The sequence below is a fragment of the Musa acuminata genome, chromosome BXJ2-5, assembly GCF_036884655.1.
Source record: "Musa acuminata AAA Group cultivar baxijiao chromosome BXJ2-5, Cavendish_Baxijiao_AAA, whole genome shotgun sequence".
Classification (NCBI taxonomy): Eukaryota; Viridiplantae; Streptophyta; class Magnoliopsida; order Zingiberales; family Musaceae; genus Musa; species Musa acuminata.
Genome location: NC_088342.1, coordinates 4,550,762 through 4,569,493, shown reverse-complemented (window position 1 = coordinate 4,569,493; position 18,732 = coordinate 4,550,762). Strand labels below are relative to the sequence as shown.

Sequence of the window (18,732 nt, the reverse complement as noted above, 5' to 3'; positions counted from 1 at the left end):
TCTCCAGTAATTATGGTCACAGATCAACGATGCATTCGTTCCTCTCGTAGGCAGATCTTTTGGTTTCCATATATTGATTTCAAGTTCTTGTAGTGACGAGCAAATCTTCGAGAACCTGTTGTGGTTGACTTCCTATGCACGCAGGAGGGTGCAACTTGTGGCGCGTAAAAAAAGGTGATCGGCTGGCCATGAAAAAGCTCGTAACGAAGGAATTATCTGCACAGGAGCAGACTTGCTCTGCTAGCATGAACTGAGGTGATGTTCGTCTCATTACATTCACGAGGCATCGAGAAGGAAACATGCAGCTGATGATTCTGATGTGCACACATATGGTTTCTGTTTTTTTTGCTTGTTTTGATCATTCCACTGAAGGAAAGACGAAAGTGACAAATGCATTGGCAGACAGAAGAATGAATCAGCAATTTACATGGCTTAGATTTCACCTCCTTCAGAGTGTTTCTATTGTAGACGCAACCAAATGATAATACTGCAGAAGTAATCTTGCATCTATGATGATTGTTAATGGAAAGGACAGAGGACCAGTTGTTGTCTGGTGGTAGAATAATATCCTCTTGAAACTTGAATTTTCCTTTTTTTAATATTATTTTCATATAGTATATATAGTATAGAATAAAGAATGTCCTCATAAATGGCTGAACACTCTTTTTTTTGCCTACTACTAATTTTATTAGTTATGCATGGAAAAAATTCATTAATGTGGAAAATTGTTTTTGGAACAGATACCAATTGCATGGCAATAAATAGCTATAGTTTCAAGGATGCATACCTGAGTGATAATTCCATGAAGTGTTTCACTTCATGGAAGAGATAACAGAGGGTTGCACTCTATATGGTTACATTTCCATTATCATCAAAACTCCAAAATTAGCTTTCCTCATTCCCAGCAATCTCTTCTTCTAAAAGTAGACAATTGGAAGGTAGACATCCAATTGTTTTGGAACTCGTTGTCTATACACTAAGGGAAGCTTGATTTGATGAAATTAATGTATCCCAATAGTAAATCAGGATAAAAAGTTTTTTTAACTGATTCATTAATTGTATTTAACATAATCATATAATTAGCTCATTTGTTTCGGAAAAATTAAATCATTAGCCTTTCTTGACCTAATTTGATTGGATAATTAATCTATTAATTTTATCGAGTCTAAATCATTATTAGTCCGAAATTAATAGTAGTATACCCATTAAGTTCATGTAAATCAATTGAAAATACTTGCTTAGACATTTTCATCTAAGTTTGACCCTACAGTGAGTAAAAAATCTTTTGACTTCATGGATATAAATATACACAAAAAGGACATCTGTGCTTAGTGGATTTCTTCAAAAGTCATAGTTTATCCATCTAGATCTTACTAGAATACTTAAATTGTGCACATTTTTCAGGCTCAAAAGTGATAATTTTCAACTATGCAACTTCTGCTCAGTTTCAAATCATTTATCCATTTTCAATCCAACAAATACCAAAAGAACAATCCACTGCTACAACTGCATGCATCCAGAACCCAAAATAGCAGAAATATATATCACAAGAGACATAAAGATTAATATAAATTGCAACACCACAAGATCTTGAAAGGAATCAGGTGAAAACAAGCTAATTAATATGACTACTTCATCAGAACTTAGCGGTTGGATAACAGTAATAGATAGGAACTCTTGTGATATCTATTACTGCTCTTGAAAGTCATTTGGAACAAAAGAAATGAAAGGGGAACAAGAAAAAGAGAGATGAACTTTCTGGGTGGAGGGCAAAAGAAAAACTAAAAGAAGGCAAACTAAAAGAGAACAAGAATTCATTCCTTCAGCTCTGAACTGTTACTGATGTTGAAGGAACACCTCAGTAGATGATACCCTAACAGCTGTTTGACATGCATTCTCTGCATCACTAACAGTTTCTTATTTGCTTAATACATTCCTGTGCTGTTACATTAATAGGATTTATAGATTTGTTCACAGAGATTGCATTTTTCAATGAAAATTAAATATATAGGAGCTTCATGTTTCGTTGTGTATTTTGTGTTTTGATGCTTGGAGAGTGATGATGGAGGTGAGAGTCGCTCGATATCTACATTAATACCGATACAGATGCACAGCGGTGCCACTCGCAATTACATTGGCTAGCGAAAGAATCATCAATGTAGATGTCGAGCAGTGCTACTTGATAAATTGCATCGATGCCAACGCAAATGCAGAGTGATGCTGCTCAACAACTGCATCAACATCGCTTTGCATTTGTATCAACATCAACGTAGTTACCGAGTGGTATCGCTCTATACTACATCAGTGATCCTTTCGTTGCTCATCTCTCGTTACTGCTCTTATCATCAACAACAGCTACCCACGACCCACAGTAACATTGTTATTCATTATCACCAACTAAAATATTAAAAATTATTATTTTATTTATTGCTTTCATATTTTCATTAGTAATATTGATAGTGTTAAGATAATATATATGTTTCACTTTTTAAATTATAAAATATTAATATAATTTTTTTAAAATATAAAAAAATTATTAAAGATAATTGAGTAATATGTAATTAGTCCTTCAAATTCTACGACAATCGAGAACGTGTCAAACATGATCTCACACGCCAGCCGCCAAAATAGAAGTCAAGTCATCCAATGCGGTCGCTGACCACAAGAAGAGCAAGCACGGTGGAAAGTTCCACTCGTCTTTCTTCGCAAGGAACGAAACGCCGGCCCGCAGGCGACCGGAAAGACCAGGCTTCTGCGTATCTCCACCGCTATATATTCGCCCACAGCGGTCAGGCGCTGCTTCACTGCTTCAGAATTCATCCGTTCTCTCTCGCTTCCTTTCTCGTTCAAGCTTCTTGTGATCCTCGGAATTGGCTCCGGAGCCCTGTTCTCCAAGTGCTGCTACGAAGATGAGTTCTGGGTCCGTCATGCTGTTCGGCGCCTTCTTCTTCCTCTCGATTCTCACGCAGCTTGCGCACGGCCAGGCGGTGGCGCCCTCGCCGATGAGCAACGACGGCAAGGCGATCGACCAAGGGATAGCTTACGCGTTGATGCTCGTAGCCCTTCTCGTCACCTATCTTATCCACTGAGTCGCCCCCCATTCTTCTGAAGCTGTACTGTTCCTGTTCTTTACATTCTTTGTATTCCTTGGATCAGCCTCCGCCATCCATTCGATTACACACAAGTAATCTTTGTTATGGTGGATTTGTTGTTTTGTCTACCTCCTTTTAGTTGATATATAAGTGATTTTAAACGTCCTCTCTAAAATATAAAATAAAATCGATTTTAATCCGTCTATATCCAATTTTGATGTGATCGAATTGAATCCAAAGCGTCGAGTCCGAATCAGTGGGAAGACCGGTCCGATGGCTTAGACATTTGCAGCCTAACCTATTGACATCACCAAATATCACGATCTATGATCTAATATCACATATGTTAAATATGAGGATATAAATTCTTGAAATATTCTCAAATTCTAACGAATAAATTAAGGTATTAGGAAAGCTATAATTGTTAAATTTATTATTATTACTATTACTATTATATGGTTGGATCATTTTCCAAAATGACTTAAACGAAAGATATTTATAGATTTATATTTTTGGAAAATAAAGCATTTACAGAATCCAAAGGAGATATATCGCATTAATCTCATACCATTTGAACTCGGAAGACACATCAAAAGCCCCCCATCTATATTCATTAATGGCACATCGCATGCAATTCAAATCCCCTCATATTGTGGTGTGTCTATTGCAATTTGCACTTATGTCGAGTCGATTAAGCAATACAGTTTCGATTCAATAGACGTAAACTCGAACTCGACCCAATCGTTGCTCGATTCAAATATTCCAATACGTCCTGTGAACTTCCGCACCTCGTTGCGTTCACGTTACAACATAAAGCGTTGTCTACCCATCAACCGATACCCGTTAGACCTGCTTCTCTGAGATTCAAAGCGGGACCCACCGGGGCCTCTTCAGAACTTGCCAATTACGAATGCAGGTAGGTTTCGAGTAACCACAGGCAGATAGGGAAAGTATTAATCGATTCGACAACGGATCCTTCTCGAACCCGTCGGTCCGCTACAGAAATGATCTCCATCGACCCGTCCCACCACTCACGCCACGTGGCGACAGGACCGGGCCCCATTTTCTGCACAATCGTCACCGCACATTTTTTGTGGGCTACGCCATATCAACGGTTTAAGAAAATTGCCGGTCTATGATACGTGGATCGCTCGTCGATGATTCTAGAAAAAGCGACAGACCCCGGGCGATGCCTTATATGTAGCCCTTCTCCCTGCCTTTAGCTCTTCTGCGCATTTGGGAAACCTAACGACGCGACGACGGCGAATTGGTAGATTTGGATCGCGAGAGAGCGCCTGCGGAAGGGATTGGGCACCACTTCGCACCAGCTCTGCGGTTCCCTAGACGTAAGATCCGGATCCTCTGTATCTCTTTCGACTCACTCGTGGTTTCCCGTCCAAAATCTTGTCCTTATTGCGGTGCGACGATCGATATCCTGGCTATATGGTTCGATTTCGTGCTTGCTGTATTGTTTTCTGCTATTTGATTCCTTTTTAGCCTTTTGGTTAGACCTAATATCGTATGGATCTTCGTGTTGATCTGTCTTATAGTTGCATTCGGTAGTAGTATTATAACTGGATAACTAGATCTGATTTTTCTTTGAATTTGTTGGGGCGACTGTGCCTAAAAATCGTGTGTTTCACCCATTGATGCATAGATCTACATTTCTGTTTATACCGGGGATCGGATCATACATATAAAACATGAGCGTTGTCGGATTTGATGTTGGGAACGAGAGCTGCATTGTTGCCGTGGCCCGGCAACGCGGAATCGACGTGGTTCTTAACGATGAATCAAAGCGCGAGACCCCTGCTGTTGTCTGCTTTGGCGAGAAGCAGCGGTTTATTGGGACCGCGGGTGCCACATCCTCCACGATGAACCCCAAGAACTCGGTCTCACAGATAAAGCGCCTGGTTGGTCGGAAATTTTCGGATCCAGAAGTGCAGAGGGATATCCAGTTGGTCCCGTTTAAGGTTACTGAAGGGCCTGATGGGTTTCCGCTGATCCATGCAAACTACCTTGGAGAGCAGAAAACCTTTTCTCCGACACAGATTCTTGCAATGGTTCTTTCTAATCTGAAGAGCATTGCGGAGAATAACTTAAATGCTGCAGTAATGGATTGCTGTATTGGAGTTCCGGTTTACTTCAATGATCTCCAGAGAAGAGCTGTGATAGATGCTGCTACGATTGCTGGTCTCCGCCCTCTCCGCTTGTTCCATGAGACTACTGCTACTGCATTGGCTTATGGTATCTATAAGACGGACTTGCCAGAAAACGATCAGCTTAATGTGGCTTTTGTTGATGTGGGCCACGCAAGCATGCAGGTTTGCATTGCTGGTTATAAGAAGGGGCAACTGAAGATCTTGGCACACTCTTATGATCGATCCCTTGGTGGGAGAGATTTCGATGAAGTGCTTTTCAAGCACTTTGCAGCCAAGTTCAAAGATGAGTATAAAATTGATGTGTATCAGAATGCCCGGGCCTGTCTCAGGCTCCGCACGGGCTGTGAGAAGCTGAAGAAGATGCTCAGTGCAAATCCAGAGGCTCCAATGAGCATTGAGTGCTTGATGGACGACAAGGATGTGAGAGGTTTTATCAAGAGAGAAGAGTTTGAGCAGATCAGTGTACCCATTTTGGAGAGAGTCAAGCAACCTTTGGAGAAGGCTCTTTCAGAGGCTGGGCTGAGCCTGGAAAATATTCATTCAGTTGAAGTTGTTGGGTCAGGGTCCCGTGTTCCAGCGATTATTAGGATTTTGACTGAATTTTTTGGTAAAGAGCCTAGGCGTACCATGAATGCAAGTGAGTGTGTCGCTCGGGGCTGTTCCCTTCAGTGTGCCATTCTAAGTCCCACATTCAAAGTGCGGGAATTTCAGGTATTACTTTATTTTGTTTCTCTGAAGTTAAATTTAAGTGCCATGCTGATATAATTCCTTTATATCTGCTAGTGCAATACCCTCCTTTGTGGTCTATACAGTGAATATAACAATTTTCTAATTGTACCATCACCTTAGCTCTTATTTATGTCCCATGCTGATATAATTCTTCTATATCTGCTAATGCAATGTCCTCCTCTGGTGTCCATTAGGTGAATGTAACAATTTTCTAGTTGTTTCATCACCATAGCTGTTATTTGGTTTTCACATCTTACAGTTTTTCTTGTTCTGTTGTTCTGTGTATGCATGCTGATACGATGTCAGAATTTGTTGAGTGACTATGACTGAGTAATTCTGGGTGGAGATCTGCTTGTACATCGTCACAGACTTGGACAGAGTCTTCTCTATTTCTGATAATACAATGGTTACTGTTAATCATACAAATTGTCTCTTGCCAGATAGATTTATTTTTACATATTATTAGCTTGATTTTCTGGTGTAATTCAGATAAGGCATTCTCTTGGGGAATCTGAAATGTTGGTCAAAGTGGATCAAATATGCCTACTTTAAGAATATTAGATGAAGTTTCATATGCATGTATTAGTTGATGAATCTAGGCTTACAATGGACCCTTTAGGTTAGCTGAATATCTCTTTGGTCATATTTTTTTTCTTTTGTCAGATTTTGATGAATGAGTTATCTTAGCACTTCAAGATTGTTCTTCAGAACAAGGTAGGCAGAACAAGGTAGGCAATATTGAATGATACCGCTCGGTATGGGCGGTACGTACCGGTCCGACGGCATACCAGTTCGCGGACTGTTCGCTACCGGGTGGAACGAAAAATAATAATAAAATAGTATATATATATATATATATATATAAACGAGGTGATGTTGTCGAAGCAACGTTGCCTTGTATACACCGAGCGGTATACCGCTCGGTTTACCGTTTCATATCGTACCGAGTGAACGTCGGTACGGTACGGTATTGCGAACCTTACTTCAGAATCCTTTAATCCATGATACAGAATATTTGTTATGTTTATTTGCTCTGTGTTAGAAATGCATCCCATTTTTCTTATCATTTTTTATCTAATATTGTCTACTGTTTTTTCATTTGATCTTATTGAGTTGGTCAGCTTCTTTGAGAATTCCCTGTGATAAGAAAATATCCTCATTCCTTGTGTTGTATGATTCACTACATACATAGAATCCCGCATTTATATGGCTGTCATCTATTTCATATAGTGGTTGCTGATCATGCTGCTATATGTAGTAGGTGATGGCATGTTGCACTTTCTTAGTAGAGGTTAAGAAGCTCTTCTTCCTCTCTTTTTAGATTTTCTTGGGGACTGTCTTCTAGGTGCATAACTAGTATGACCAGTGAGTTTGAGGCAATAATCTTGGTTATTTGTGAGGCACAGGTGACAAATAACAGTCATTATCAGCCTAAAAAAAATCATATACAGAATGGTTTTTTGTATAGTTAGTTTGGGTACATCGAGGTTATTCATGAATGTATTTCCATTTGTGCTATGGACTGTAGGTAGCTATTTATATTTTAATTGTTGATACTTATTTTACATTGTGAATTTACTTTTTATTTTTGGAAGGTTCACGAGAGCTTCCCTTTCCCAATAGCCTTATCATGGAAAGGATCTGCCTCTGACTCTCAGAATGGTGGAACAGAAAACCAACAGAGTACAATTGTGTTTCCAAAAGGGAACCCACTTCCTAGTGTCAAAGCTCTTACATTCTTTAGATCTAGTACATTCACAGTCGATGCTGTTTATGCTGATGCAGCTGATGTGCAAGTTCCAGCAAAGATCAGCACTTACACGGTAACTAATCGACTTGAACATATTTACCTTTTCTTCTTGGTTGTGCTTCTGTTATTTTGAAAGTTTTAATACTTGCTTGACTCATGGTTATCATTAGATAGTTAATACATTTAAAATTCTGTTGTCTGTGACAATTGTGAATGCCATTTGGCAGATTGGACCTTTCCAGTCCAGCAAAGGAGAGAGGGTGAAGCTGAAAGTAAAAGTTCGCTTAAATCTCCATGGAATTATTTCTGTTGAGTCAGCTGTTGTAAGTATTGAATGCCATGAATTGGTTGACCTTTTTTTTCCTTTTCCATGAAATAATTTATATGTTCTCCAGATGTTGGAGGAGGAAGAAGTTGAAGTTCCTGTCTCAGCTGCACCAGAGCTACCTAAGGAATCTACAAAGATGGACACAGATGAAGCGGTAAACGAAGCCTCCAAAACTGAAACTGATTTAAACATGGAGGATGCTAAAAGTGCCAGTAATAGTTCTGCTAGTGGGGTTGACAATGGGGTACCAGAGTCTAATGATAAACCTGTGGAGATGGAAACTGATAACAAGGTTTGTAACTTGTCACTTGCTTGTAGTGTACTATGCTTAATTATGACTAAAAGTTTCATGCTTTTTTAGTTCAGATTTTCTTTTCTTTGTATGGATGATCTTTTTTTTATTAATACATGTAGATAACTGCTAATTTGTCGCATTAGCTTAAATGTTTTTTGTTAAAATATTTTCATCACTTATGTGAACCTACAGATCCACAAAAATTTAATTATTGTTGTTTGAATAGACACTGATATATTAGTCTGTGCTTCTTCCTGGTTAAAATCATTATGTTTGATTAGGTTATTCCAGCCATAATTAAGTTTTTGACTGGGTTAAAAATCCTTTCTCAAGTCAATGATGTTTGGTGGGTTAAAACTAGACATTACCATGGGATCATCTCTGTTTAGGCACCTATTAATTTGATCCTTTGTTTATTTGCCATAGTTTGAATTGGCGGAAACCATTGATGTGCTTTAAGAAACTTTTAGTGGAACTTGTAATTTTAGTTTATGTTGCTACTCATTTGGTTCTTATTTTGTCTGCCTATCAACTAAATTTAAGATAATTAATTAAAATACATCTCTTATTTTCAGTTTCTACTTATTAAATCTGTTTGTTTTTCTTTGAGTAAAATCTTCAAACTGCTGATATAATTCCAGATCTATTTTTGGTGCTTTTTTACCGTACAGCAGTGCTAGATCAGTAAGCTTTCCTTAGTGTCTAAACTGAAGCCTCATCATGTTACCGAACCATAGTATTTTCTTTCTTTTTGCTATTAATGTAATTTCTTGTCTGAGACATGAAGAGAGTTTTGTTCATTTTCCGGAGAGACATTTTCTATGTAGCTTTTTTATTTAGATTCTTAAGATTGTATGTCCTGCAGGTTGAAGCTACTAAAAAGAAAGTCAAGAAAACTAATGTGCCTGTGGTGGAGCTTGTGTATGGCGGCATGTCGGCTGAAGAGTTGCAAAAGGCTGTGGAGAAAGAGTTTGAAATGGCTCTTCAAGATAGAGTAATGGAGGAAACCAAAGACAAGAAAAATGCTGTGGAGGCATATGTTTATGACATGCGAAACAAGGTAATATGCCTCTCCTTATTCTTTCGTTGCACCAAATATTAGCAGTCTATTTAACGAAATGCTAAGAGCATCTATCTTTATGTTTCAGCTCTATGATAAGTATCAGGAATTTGTTACACCATCAGAGAAAGATGAGCTTATTGCAAAGCTTCAGCAAGTTGAGGATTGGTTGTATGAAGAAGGTGAAGATGAAACTAAGGGTGTTTATGTTGCAAAGCTTGAGGAGCTTCAAAAGGTATAATATTGCCTTGGGTTCTGATCTGTGAATGTATGCTTTTAGGACTTGGTGTTTATGACATGATGAATCTGAGTGCAGCTAGGTAACCCAATTGAGGTGCGTTACAAGGAGTGGACAGAAAGAGGTCCTGCAATAGCTCAACTTGCTTATTGCATCAATAGTTTCAGAGGAGCAGCCTTATCCAAAGATCCTAAGTTTGACCACATTGATATAGCAGAGAAGCAGAAGGTATGTTATCTTATTTAACCTGCCATGTTATTTCTTTTACCTTCATCAAATTATGTAAGTTGGCAAGGATTGATTTTTGTTGTGGTCATTTAAGTAATTGAACATGTAACTTGGTTCTTCCCTGTTGTCATGTGGTATGTGGTCTAAGCATTAATTCTTTGTTTCAAACTGATACCATTCTTCAACTGCTGGGCACTTGCAATTTGTTCTTTGTTTGACAAATTGCCCTCTGCTTGTATTTTGTCCAGAGATTATTAAATCTAATGTAGATGTAAATATAGGGATGGAAGTCATGCACTAATATGATTGTACTGTATGTTCCGTAGGTTGTTAGTGAGTGTAGTGATGCAGAAGCATGGTTGAGGGAGAAGCAGCAGCAGCAGGATGGCTTACCCAAATATGCCACTCCAGTGCTTCTCTGCGCTGACATAAAGAGGAAAACTGAGGCACTAGACAGGTGCAATTTCTCATAAGAATTCACCCCCATTTTTTACTTATTTTGTTCTTCATTATATGTGCTTGTTGGATCTTCGTGTGGTAAACATTAGCATTTTGCCCGTAGAGCATGTAACATTTTTTTGCTTGACCAGGTTTTGTAAGCCAATAATGACCAGGCCTCCGCCACCGAAACCTCAGACCCCTCCTACCGCAACACCAGGAGAGCAGCCTCAAGCCGCTGAGCAGCAGAAACCAGGAGTGCATGCATCAGGGGAGCCCATGGCCGAAGAGGGCAGTCAGGTACCACCTGCAGCAGCTCCAGAGCCAATGGACACTGACAAATCAGAGAGCGTACCTGCAGCATGAAAACATCGAGCTTCTCTAGTTAGCCTTTGCTTCAGAATCATTTTTGTTGTCAGCATTTGGGCAACAAGAGATTGGTCAATGGAGGTTTCTCTGAAGGTCTTAAATGCGTGCTTGAGATTTTTTAATCGCCTAGAATAGAGTTATGAAATGAAAAGAAAATTCCCATAATTCCCATCAGTTTGACTGTACTGAGATTTTTATCCTACATTGTTTCAGGGGCACATTGTAATTTTTCGACAGTCCTTTTTATCTGTATTGCCATTCTCAAAGACTGCATGACAAGTGATGTTTCCGTTTCATATTGAAGGTATATATATATCTATTTGGGCTCATCTCCACCAGCCATTCATGTGAGATTGGATCGAGATTGTGTCAGATCAAGGCCTGATCTGTTGCCTAGCAACGAGAGAGGAAGCAGATGTCATAAATTACTAACTACGTGGTCAAACCACGTCCGTAGTTTGCGTATGGAGTTCGGTTCCTTCTCATCAGATGAGCTGGCGGTTCCTAATTGGGCAGCCCTGAACAAAGTACAACGAACGCGACTTGGCGTCTTTCGTAAGGCGAGATGCAGCAGAGGTGATCGATCTACTCACAAGTGGCCGCTCGATCAGTGTCCGACGGCGCGTGATCTCACTCACATCTTGAAGAAAAGGAGGTGGGTACCGGTGCCGGTGCCGCTCTGCCTCGAGAAAACCCGACCCAAAGAGGGAGAACGCTGAAAGAGTGAGGATAGGTAGAAGAAAATAGAGGAAAACAAGAAATGGGGCTTCTGGTGGGAAGCCCGAGCCGGCTGCAGACGCCCCCTCCGCTACCCTTCTCCTCCTCTTCCTCATCTTCTTCACTGTTCCCTTCGCAGAGAAAGCCCGCAACCAAAAGACTGGGTTATGCTGTGTGCTGTGCGAGTGGTGAGAGTGACGTAGGTGCTGCCGCAGGTGCTTCCCGCAGAAGGGCGCTCCTCCTTGTGGGCATCTCAGTTCTTCCCTTCCTGAAACTTGGAGCAATGGCCGCTGAAGGTTTAATGGTCGATGGTCAGTCCAAATTTCGGCTTCTTCCGTTCTATTCATTCGATCTGTTAATTACTGTAACTTTGAAGACTCTTGCTCCTATTCAGGTTGAGATTGTTTTTCCCTTTCTTGAATTGATTTCGGTTGTCTGTTTGGTTTGACTGAGTTTTGCAGCACAGCGTGGTTCATCAAATTGCTGGTGTTAGGAACTTCGTTATCCAATTTTGGTTGCTAATCAACATGAATTCGCCGTGTGTTATGTGAATGATCGCATTAATAAGTTCGTGGTTTGTTTCTGATCACAATAGGTTAAAACGTTTGGCAAATTGAAACTCTGACTATTTTCAAGGATTTACGTTTGGCCTCTGCTGTGGGTTTCTATTGCATGCGTCTTTTTTATCCCTACAGCCTTTTCTTGAAGAAATTTATCCTAGTTCCATAGTCCATCCCACCATGGTGTAAGGATTTCCTCGTTGCAGAAGAATATAGAATGTAAATTAATACCGTATAAGATTTTACTTGTAAAAAGATACGTTCACATCAACCATATATATCAGCTTGTAGATGCAGATTTATGCATCTCCTTATGGTGTTGAAACCATGTATCCTAGGATCTAATTGTCACAACATTGGTTGAATAATGACAGATTGTTGTCACTACATGAATCTGTTTGCATCATTTGTCCAATCAGTCAAAATATATTACAGTTTATCATATATTTCGTGAAAAAGATCTAAGATTATCCTATAAACTCAGATGCTATTCTAGAATCCAGTCTGAGGTGTATCCTTGACTCCCATCCCAAGTTATGAGAAGAATTTTGAAGATGGAACCACGACCACCATGCTGGATTTCATTTTACCTATATGCGCACAAAATCCTTTGTCTAGCCTGGTCCAATTATGAGTCATGACTAATTTGTTGGATATTATGGTGCTTTGTGTTTCATTTTTATTATTATACTCTCTTGGATGATCAGGCTTGCTTATGACACAAAGAGACAAAATAAGTGATTATTTAGTTTGTTCAGAATGCTCAAGATTGAAAATCATCATTTGGATTTTGAATTCATGGTCTTCTATGTAGTTAAATAAAGATATTCTATTTCTACTATTGGAGGTTTCAAATTGTTTCTCATAAATTCATATCTAAGTTTCTCTCTGAGTGAATTATTTATGGTTAGTTTATCAGTGATCCTGTTACAATGCTCTAATACTCTATAGTGAAGCAGGATTTCAAACTGTGGTTCCTAGCATAAGTGACGAAATAAGACAGAAGATTTATAAAGTTCAGGCAATAAGCTTTCGCCGACGAGCAAAGACAACCAAGCAGGTCTTCACTGAAGTAGATAAAGGTACAATAGCAGTGTCACGCCCACAAATACATGTCTTTCATCCTGCAGGCCATCTCTCTCAATGTGCCCAAATAATAATAGGAAAACAAGATGTCCTAATCTAGTGTGTCATCATATACACACAAGTACAGTTACATGCATGCATTCAAAAATTAGGCCTGGGTATACCACCAGGATACTTGGATGGACTTGGGTTACTTGGAACTGAGGTTGAGATAGGTCTCCAGTATTATGGTACAAACAAGTGAGCATACTGAATGCAAGACACCGGAATACGTTGAAGGGTGCTAATGTTCCCCTTACTTGCAGAACAATCTATTCTAGCAAGCTTATCAAGAGTACACATCTTTGAACAATGGTTGGATTAGGGACATGATGGTGTTCAATTTGGCACTCACCAAAATGGAAAATTGCATTGCCATGCATTTTAGTTGGGAAAATATATAGTTGCAAAATACTATCCGGCCCATGTATAAAGATATTGCAGATCTCCACTTTGTTTAGAAACTCACTGGATCTGGAATTATCATATATTTCAACAATATTTTTTGTGTGTATACTTTTCTCCTTTTGTCAAGGACAAGCCAATCCTCAATGCATTTAGTTATTGTAAGTGTTGGACAACTGGTATAATATAATGTTTATTCCATGAAAATAAGACATACAAAATAGAATTCTCATTGTCATTGTGTCGCTTGTGGTGCTCTCATGTCAATATGGCATGCCCCTTGCCTTTTCGTCTTTTAATGTCAATAAGATTGCCTGATTCTGCATTGTTGACATGAGGTACAATGGACTTGTTATAACCTTGTACCTTTAAAATACTTTTTTCTGAAATTTGAAACATGTAATAACCAGAAATTAAGAGTCCATTATGTGATCAGAACCACTTAGTGGCTCTATCTATTCCCCGCTTTGGCGCTATACTTCAACCAACAAATGTTTTTAAAATTTTGGTATCTGCATCACAGTAGACCTTGTTTCATATGTATGAATGCCTTGGTGTAACTGACTATTTTTGTTGTGGCTTTAGACAAACAAGATATCGGAAAACCAAATGAACAAGATGTGATAATGCCAGACAAACAAGACCTTGCTATGCCAGATAAACAAGTTGTCATTATGCCAGATAAACATGATGTCATACAGCCAGAGACACAATTTCTTAAAGATACTGTGCTTGAAGATTCATCTCAAGGGCCTAACCAATTTGAGGTGACTTATCTTCATTTTTGCTGTTTCAATTTTAAACTAACCAGTTTTTTCTGTGTCAGTCTTGTAGTGTATTTTTTTATTTTTTTCATCTAATATAAATCCCATTTATTTGCAGCAAGCACATCTTCAAAATGCACCATCAAACTCGTTCATTTCTTTCCTAAATGAGCTTGGAGTAATTGCTTCAGGTGTTCTTGGCGCACTGTATGCAACATTACAAAAGGAAAAGACAGTTACCGAATCAACTGTGGAATCTGTATCAATCTCTAACCTTTGAACAGTATTTTTCTTACATTTTTTATTGACCATAAATGAGGATTTGGCATTGCATTGGAGATTCTAAAATATTGTCCTATTCATTTCTATAGTAATATTGATGTTGGATAAGGATTGTTCTCTGCTCTGATTTACTACTGAATGCATGGGGGTGAAAGCTTAAAAAAGTGATGATTGATAGCATTGATGTGAGATGAATCATGAAAAAACACAATGGCTTATAGTAGTAAAATCACTTTTGTGACTTACATGAATTTTAGAGTTCCAATTGCGGTCCTCAAGGGAACTTCCACTGGTGCGAAAAAGCCTGGGGTCTTAGGCATAACTCTTCCCCTTGGTGAGCCTATAGGGAGTTAACTCCATACAGAAAATGCAGTAGGTTAGATTACATGCCCTTGAAGCTATAAGATATTCTATTAAGTTTATTGGATGAAAATTCAATATCTGCAAACAAATGAAGAGCTAACCTACTTGGACAATGATAACTATTTTCGGACGCAAAGAAATGAGTTTATACAAAGTCAGAATTAGGAAAAGCATGAGATATCAAATTGACTGGCCATTCCTTCCATCAGAAAATAATATAGTAATGACAGATCTTCAATCCACGGATTATATTTGTCATTCTTTATTGTGTTTTTTAAATTTTTTATTGTGTAGACATCCATATTATTGTACTAATTTCCTGTATCCTTATTCAGACATGCTACAACATCATAGTTAAACCAAGTAATTCTTCTCCATAATTTGCTTATGCTGCAAAAACAATTTAGTTCTGTCCCCTAACACTAGCAGATTATGATGTTGACTAAAATGTTCTTTGATTTTATTTTGAGAAGGTTTCTTGAGTTGCAGTATATACTCTACATTCTTGCATGGGTGGTAAGGCATAGGCAGTCTCAGTTGTACTTGAAAATGTAACCATTTATCTTGGTTGTACTTGTAAATGTGCATCTTTCTTTATTCTTTCTTGTCTGAAGGACGTAATTATACTTTCCAGATGAGACTTTTTGGCATAATTATGATTGCATCTTATTACATGTCACCACATCTATTATATACTTGAATGTATCAAATTGATCGGCCATCTCCTTCACTTCATGCAAACACTTTCCCTAGTTTCTGTTATAGTTTGTTTGGGTACATAGCAATGTGAACTTCAGAATCTTCCTTGTACGTGCATCCACTTTAATCTATGCATAAATTATCAGAAATTTAAGTATTAAAAGTTCCTTTATTTTTGTGAATAGAGTATGCTTAAACTGATTCACTAATTTTGACATTTAGGGATTCAGTTAATTATGATATTCCCAATGCAGCATGAATGCCAAAACTGATCTTATTACGAAGATGCAAATATACAGTAGTTTTGGTATATATTAAATCATATCAGGCGAATGACTTAATTCTTATATTGTTTAGACAAAGTATTGGAAGCACAGAAGAACGTTGGTAATTGTTTCTTGCAGTGTATTTATTTATAATATAACTGTTGATGCAGATGAAACATAAGCTGACTTCAAAGGAAGCAGCAATGTCTTCAATGAAGGAGAACTTTGAAAAATTGCTACAGTGGGAACAAGAAGAGAAAAGGAAGCAAGTGAAAAAGTTTAAAGAAGATGAAACCTCTTTGCTAAATCAGCTGGCGTCAGCAAATGGGACTACAGCAACTTTGCATCAAGAGCTAAAAAATGAGAGAAAACTAGTTGAGGAGCTTAAGGAACAAATGGGTCAAGTTGAGAGCAGTTTTTCACAAACTGCTGCTGATAAAAAGCTACTTGACGCCAAATTTAGAGAAAAGGTAGATAGTTTTAATGTACTACAAGATAGAATAAGCCTTCTTAACTTGGAGATAAATGACAATGAGGAGGACATTGAAAGCCTCAAATTATCCCTTTCTGAAAATGAATCAGAATATAAGAAATTGGGCTCCAACGTGGAACACATAAAAAAGGAGCTTGCTATTGCAAATTCAACTATTAAACAGTTGAAAGAGGAGATAGTTGGAGCTAAAGCTGATTTAAGTTCAAAGGTATCTTCAATTGATACTTTAAATGAAAAAATTCGGTTGTTAAACTCGGAAAAGGATAAGTCCTTGCAAAGAGTTAAAGATCTGATGAAAGATTATAATGATTTGAAGTCGTCTTCTGAGAGAAAAGCAGCTCTTGATGCTGAACTGTTATCTAAGAAAGATGATCAACTTCATCATCTTGAAGAAAAGCTTGAGCTTGCATTAGCTGAAGCAAGGAAAAAAAATGCCGTTGTCACTGAGCTGAGGAAAGAAAAGGATGGTGTCAAATCATTACTGGAAAAAGAAGGTGTTAACATGAAGAAATTGAAAGATGATTTGCAGGCTACCCGAGAAGCATTGGAAGCTTCTAAACTTGAGGTTTCCATCGTGTCCAAGGAACTGGATGAGGCTAAAGGTTCATATGATAATCTTATGTGTGAGGTCTCAGAGATGCAGGATGGTTTCAATGAAATGGAGAAACTGTTAACTAGTAGTGTGGAAGAAGCTAAGTCTAGTTCAAAATTACTCTCTGATGAATTAGTCTCAGTTAAGGAGGCCCTAAGAAGAACCAAAGATGAACTTGATATCACATCAAAAGAATTGAAAGATGTTGTTGCGGACCGTAAGAACTTAAAGGAGGAATTGGTAGAAACATACAAGAAACTGGAAGCCACCGTGCACGAGGTGACAGAAGAAAGAAAAATGGTTTCCACTTTGAATAGAGAGCTTGAGGTTTTGGGAAAACAAATGCAAAGGGACTCAGAAGCACTAGGAGCTCTTGAAGCAGATCTGGATGAGGCTACAAAATCACTTGATGAGATGAATAAGAATGCATTATTGCTCTCAAGAGAGCTAGAGAGCAGTAACACTCTAACTACTAGCCTGGAAGCAGAGAAAGAGATGTTGTTCAAGTCTCTCTCAGAGCAAAAGAATATCACAAAGGAAGCTTGGGAAAACATCAAAGACACGCAGAACCTTATTCTGCTGCTTGGAAGTGAGAGAGAGAGCGTAGAGAAGAGGACCAGGAAGCTTGAGGAGGAGCTAGCATTTGCAAAAGGCGAGATACTTCGATTGAGGAGGCAGATAAGTTCGGAAAAGGAATCCGATGATCGTCTGCCGAAGACCACTGAAGTTGCAGCAGAAACTCCTATTACAGTGAGGAAGACTAGTAGTAGGAGAAAAAAGGGAGGATCCACCCGAGAAGTCTCTTAACTAACAATGAAATCTGGGATTTGAATCTCCTATTATTGCTTACAATTTCTAGTTTGGAATTTAGATTCATGACAACGTGCGTAGGCCGTGTGTTATTCGTCGATCAAGTGTTCTCATAGATCTTTGTCTGATTTGAATCTGTGCCTGAGGCTTGAATTTCCGTACGGAATGTTGTATAAAACAGATACAGTCATGAGAAGGTAACATAAACCAAATTTCGTGTATGGATGAAGCTCAAGCCATGAAACGATATAAGGTTGAGATCTGCTTGTATGTGTTTGTTCTACACCCCAGAGAGCGAGAGCGAGGCTTTTCTGGCTTGCACATAAGAACTAAGGTTGCTTTAGTTTATTTATGCGATGATGATGATGGAAAGATAACACCAGTTTATGTTAGCTACAAAAGCATCCATTAGTATGCATGCTTGCAGATGCATTCCGGGAAATCTTATACGTAGTGGCGGCTTTGTCTTACCCATAGTCAATACACTCTGGTTATTATTCAGGTATTTGCCTACAGAAAGAAGAAAGATGGGGGCCTAATGGCTGGACTGATGGTTGCTTGCCTGAAACATCTGTTGTTCTCGACTATCTCATCGGGTGGGGTGACTGACACACAACATCAAAATCTGACCAATGGAAGATAATTCGAACATATGGCTGTTACAAGAATTAGAGTGGATGCATGGTGATATGGATAGTAATTATGATAAGACCTGGCTGACGTCAGATGACGCCTCACGCCTCGGACGACGCGACGACATCCGGTCAAACGGACCGGAACACAGGCTGAGGCGCATTAACACCTACTCAAGCTCGGTTCTTCACGCCACGCCAAACCAATGTCAGACGCAACCAGCCTGCCCCCTGCAAGCGGGCACATCAGGAAACAGTAAGCCTCCCTATAAATACCCTCGCACTCTGAACGAGCGGGGGAGGACAGAAGACAGAGGGCAAGACACTCTAAAACA

At 38.8% G+C, this 18,732-nt stretch overlaps 2 protein-coding genes across 2 annotated transcripts; both read left to right on the top strand.

Annotated features, from left to right (window-relative positions):
- Positions 1–4,298: 4,298 nt before the first annotated feature.
- LOC103984081 (heat shock 70 kDa protein 14) lies at positions 4,299–11,018 on the top strand. Its single transcript, XM_009401502.3, has 10 exons — positions 4,299–4,438; positions 4,750–5,965; positions 7,579–7,806; positions 7,961–8,056; positions 8,129–8,353; positions 9,222–9,416; positions 9,505–9,651; positions 9,733–9,882; positions 10,209–10,339; positions 10,473–11,018. The coding sequence occupies exons 2-10, from the start codon at positions 4,796–4,798 to the stop codon at positions 10,684–10,686; spliced, it is 2,556 nt and encodes an 851-aa protein (XP_009399777.2). The 5' UTR covers positions 4,299–4,438; positions 4,750–4,795; the 3' UTR covers positions 10,687–11,018.
- A 288-nt stretch (positions 11,019–11,306) lies between these two features.
- On the top strand, positions 11,307–17,986 carry LOC103984080 (MAR-binding filament-like protein 1). Its single transcript, XM_009401501.3, has 5 exons — positions 11,307–11,717; positions 12,926–13,048; positions 14,082–14,263; positions 14,379–14,519; positions 16,041–17,986. The coding sequence occupies exons 1-5, from the start codon at positions 11,450–11,452 to the stop codon at positions 17,760–17,762; spliced, it is 2,436 nt and encodes an 811-aa protein (XP_009399776.2). The 5' UTR covers positions 11,307–11,449; the 3' UTR covers positions 17,763–17,986.
- Positions 17,987–18,732: the final 746 nt, after the last annotated feature.